Source organism: Ananas comosus, linkage group 2 (genome assembly GCF_001540865.1).
Source record: "Ananas comosus cultivar F153 linkage group 2, ASM154086v1, whole genome shotgun sequence".
Lineage (NCBI taxonomy): Eukaryota > Viridiplantae > Streptophyta > Magnoliopsida > Poales > Bromeliaceae > Ananas > Ananas comosus.
In genome coordinates this window covers 5,146,526-5,151,176 of record NC_033622.1, presented here as the reverse complement: position 1 = coordinate 5,151,176, position 4,651 = coordinate 5,146,526, and the positions used below count along the sequence as shown (strand labels likewise).

Genomic DNA, 4,651 nt, shown 5'->3' with positions numbered 1-4,651 from the left:
TATTTTGATTATTGCAGCTCGAAATGCCTTCGACTCATTCTAGGACCGCCGGAGCGGCCGAGGCAGCTGATGCGGAGGAGGTGGAGACCTCTGTTACCTCAGGATCTAGTGAGGTCCGTGAGTTACAGGATCATCTTGCAGTGTTGACGGATCTGGTGGCACAGCAGGCGGCGACGGCGCAGCAGCAGACGAATGCCGCACGCCGACAGGAGGCGCGGATGAAACGGTTGGAGGATTTATTACTTCAGCAGGCGGCTGCCAGGGAGGTTTCGGATCCTACACCGCCAGTGCCAGAGAGGGACGCGACTGCGAGAGCACAGTCACCAGCGCCAGGCACTTCGCAGGCAGCTCCGAGTGCCGAGCCCAGAGAGGAGACAGTGGTGGCACCGCCAGTGCATGAGGCTACTGCGGGGACAGTTTTACCGACGATGGTATCGGGCGATGAGCGAGATCGATTGATGGATCGTCTGAATGAATTTCAGAGGTTCAACCCCCGCATCTTCTATTAGGAGAAGGCGGACCATTGGGTGGTGGAAAAGTGGTTGATGCATATGGAGAAGCTGTTCCATGATACCTTTGTTGAGGAGAGAAACAGAGTTTGGCTTGCGACACACCATTTGGACAGTGAGGTTTACCGTTGGTGGATCGACATCCGTGATGATCCTCGTACTGATTGGGCTGCGATTACGTGGAAAAGGTTTAAGGAGTTGCTGTTAACAACATATTTTCCACAGAGTGTGAAGAGACAGATGGAGAAGGATCTCCGTGGTTTGCGACAGGGGAACAGGACTGTTGCTGAGTATGAGCGGGAGTTTTCTCGGCTTTTGCGCTGTGTACCGTTTGTAGTCAGAGACAACGAGAATAAGGCCCGTATCTTTGAGATAGGTCTTCTACCATCGATCTTCAGGTTGGTGCAGGCGTCGAATTTGCCTACTTATCGGGAAGTGGTGAATCGTGCATTGATTGTGGAGAAAGGCGCAGAAATCTCGAAAGAGGAAAGGGAAGCGTTTGATAGGGGAAAGAAAAACGACAAGCGGCTGAGGGTAGCAGTCAGACATATCTACGAGGCCGTCGAAGCATCCGAGGAGCTAGTCTAGAGGGCGTGGTTCTACAGCGACCTGTGGAGCGCTGGATCGTCGCCGGGCACCGCGTTGTGTGATCTGTAATGGTCCCTATTTTCTACCGCAGTGTCCACAACGTAGGGGCAAGTGCTTCACTTGTGGCCAGGAGGGTCATTTTCATTCTGAGTGTCCAAGGAGTTCATCTCCAACCCCATCATCTGCGTCGGCACCTGCATCGTCGACTTCGAGTTAGGGGACTCCTTCGACACAGTATCAGATCGGACGATCATCCGTTCAGCGTCAGTCTGAGGGATCGCGTCAGGCACCGAGTAGGCGTATGTATGCCGCCCAGACTGAGAAGATAGTAGCGGCAGAGGAGGTCGTAGCAGTTATCATTTTGATTAATGATGTTTGCATTCGTGCATTATTTGATACGGGTGCATCGCATTTCTTTATTGATCGGCTATTTGCCGAGTTGCATAGCATTAAGCTTGTACCTACCTTGCATCCGGGACGAGTGATTGTACCCGACCACGTTTTAGACATTCGGGTGTTTTGCCCTAGTTGCCTTGTTCGAGTAGGGGACTGGATTATGCCGGTTGATTTGTTGGCACTACACAAATTGGGAGAGTTTGAAGTAGTATTGGGTATGGATTGGTTGACACGATACTATGCCACTATTGATTGCAAGAACCGAACAGTGATCTTTCGGGAACCGAGACAGCAGGAGATAGTGTACAGGGGGGTGCCAAAGTTTGCTATTCGCGATGATTATTAGCTCTTCGCGAGCTAGACAGTTAATCCAGAGAGGTTGTATAGCCTTCTTGGCTAGTATTACTATAAAGGATGGAGGTATCCCTATGATTGAGAGCAACCCGGTGGTACGGGAGTTTGGAGATGTGTTTCCAGCTGAGTTGCCAGGTATGCCACCTGATAGGGAGGTTGAGTTTGTGGTAGATCTTGTTCCTGGGACTATCCCAATTTCAAGAGCACCCTATAGGATGGCACCCACTAAACTAAAGGAGCTGAGGGCATAGTTGCCGGATCTATTGGACAAAGGCTTTATCAGACCGAGTGTATCATCTTAGGGAGCGCTAGTTTTGTTTGTTAAGAAAAAGGACGGATCTTTCCGCTTGTGTGTGGATTATCGAAAAATTAACAAAGTCACAATCAAAAATAAATATCCGTTGTCAAGGATTGATGACTTGTTTGATCAACTCCAAGGATTGAAAGTATACTCTAAGATTGATTTGCAATCGAAATATCACCAGCTTAAGATCATGCCTTGGGATGTTTCTAAAACAGCTTTCTGAACACGATATGGTCATTATGAGTTTACAATTATGCCATTTCGGCTTACTAATGCCCCGACAGCTTTTATGGATCTAATAAACCGTGTTTTCAAGCCTTATTTGAACAGGTTCGTTGTAGTATTCATAGATGATATTTTGATTTATTCTCGAAGTGACGAGGAGCATGAACATTATTTAAGATTGGTGTTGCAAGTACTTCGGGAAAAGAAACTATTCGCCAAGTTGAAGAAATGTGAATTTTGCCTTCGGAAAGTAGCATTTCTGAAACATGTAAGGAAGTGAATTCTCAAAATACGAGAGTTGGACTTCGTTTAGAATCGACCAAGGGTCGTGTTGGTGAACTTCGGAAAGGCCGAAGATGTCTAAATCACCAAAAGTGCCTTAGAGGCGAGTCCACGAGAGCAAAAAGTGCAAAACCTGCACTGGGCAAAGGTTGCTCTCGGGGACTGGTCCCTGGCAGGGAGAGACCGGTCCTATCGGCTGATAGTTGCAGGGATCCTTGAGGTAACCGGTCCCTAGCAGGGAGGGACCGGTCCCCGAACGCGAACCTAGCGAGAAAGCCAGAAATTTGGCTAAGTCCTGAAAATCCCATTCTCGGGGACCGGTCCCAGGTTGGGGAGACCGGTCCTTCCGCGCGAATTCTGCCCAGTAAGGGCAGTGCACAGAGTGAAAAGTTGAGGGGGCCAGCTGGATATTGTTACATTAGAGGACTTATGAGTCCCTCTCCCCTCTTTCATCCCTCATTTCTCTCTCACTTTCTCACTCTCTTTCTCCCTCTCACTCTAGAAGGGAAAGAACAAAGGAGAGGAAGAAGAAGAAAAGAGAAGGAAAAGAAGGAGGAAAAAGAAGGAGAAGAAGAAGGAAATCAAGCTAAGAAGGCTTTTGGACCTCTCCCTCTTCCTCTCTTCTCTCTTTGAAGCTAACATAGAGGTAAGCTTCCAACTCTAGTTGTGAAATTTACGGTTTTTAGGTTTTAGCTCTTTGGATGGGATCAAATGGACCCCTAGCACCATGAATGGTGGGATTGGAGCTAGAATCTAGGGTTTTGAGATGGATTTAGCTTAGTGCTAACCCTAGGGCACCAAAATAGGGTTTTTGGAAAAGTAGAGGATTGATCTCATTTGACCCTCCCCTAACCTAATTGCTAGGTGTCTAAATGCAATGGCGAAGTCGGATTTTTTATTCGTCAAGCGGGTGAAAAGAGATTGGCGAAACAAGGCCAACCAAGCTTCATTTCGACCTAAGAAGCCGAGACGTTGTCGTAACGTTCGTTGGAGGGCATTTCTAGAGCCTCCATACCCTCAAGAGGTGGGGGGTGTCATCCCGAAGCAACCGGATTTTCTTTTATATCTAAGTTACTTATGTTGATCATATTGCATTATAGGATTAATAGATGTATATTTCCATTCCTTGCATGCTTCTTAGTAGTGTAACTTGTGAGTTGGACACATGGACTAGGGTAGCATGAGGATTGGGTCTTGAGACATGAAATCCTATAGCGGCATAAAGAGCCGAACTTGGACATATGATAGCCTAGTAGAGTGGTATTGAACTAGTGTAGCAGAAACACTAATTGGACAAGTGGCATGTTAACTAGTTAAAGAACATTACTACAATGACTAAATGAGTGGCATCGAGTCTAGTGTAGTAAACATGACATGGTTCCAGGAATAGTAGAAATTCCGGCATCTAGGATGCATTGTATACTGTGCAGTAGAGGCACATTGACCATAGTAGACAGGGTATCCTCTTGAGAGGATTGGATCATACTCACTAGTCTGTTTTCGCTTGTCGGTGGTCGCTCCACCGAAGCACGAGTCTCCGGAGTACTTCACTAGGGGCAGACGTAGTTGTCTCGCAGATGGTCTCGGTGTGCGAGTGCAGCTTCTCCTCACCTATGAGATTGAGAGTGAGTCGAGGGTTTAACCTACGGGTTAGCCAAGTAGATTGGGTAATAAACATGAAATGCATAGTAGACTTGCATTATTACCTTGAGTAGATATAGTGTATGTTGTAGATTGCATTGCTACGTACGTTTCTATACTCATGACATGATACTAGCATGATAGTAGTTGCTGCATGCATCGTTATCATTGGTGGCATGATAGAGTAGTTGCAGTTCATTTCTATATATATCTATCTATCTCTTTATCTGTGCCAGCTTAGACCTAGTGAGAAAATCAGCGGAGTCGGCGGCCGAACCCACTGGGAACTATATTTATATAGTTCTCACCCCGTGTGGTTTTGGGGTATAGGTACATACAGAGGCGAGCCGAG

The 4,651-nt window shown here is 47.0% G+C and overlaps 1 protein-coding gene across 1 annotated transcript; it reads left to right on the top strand.

Annotated features, from left to right (window-relative positions):
- On the top strand, positions 552-1,097 carry LOC109724143. The gene has a single exon (XM_020252858.1). The coding sequence runs from the start codon at positions 552-554 to the stop codon at positions 1,095-1,097; it is 546 nt and encodes a 181-aa protein (XP_020108447.1).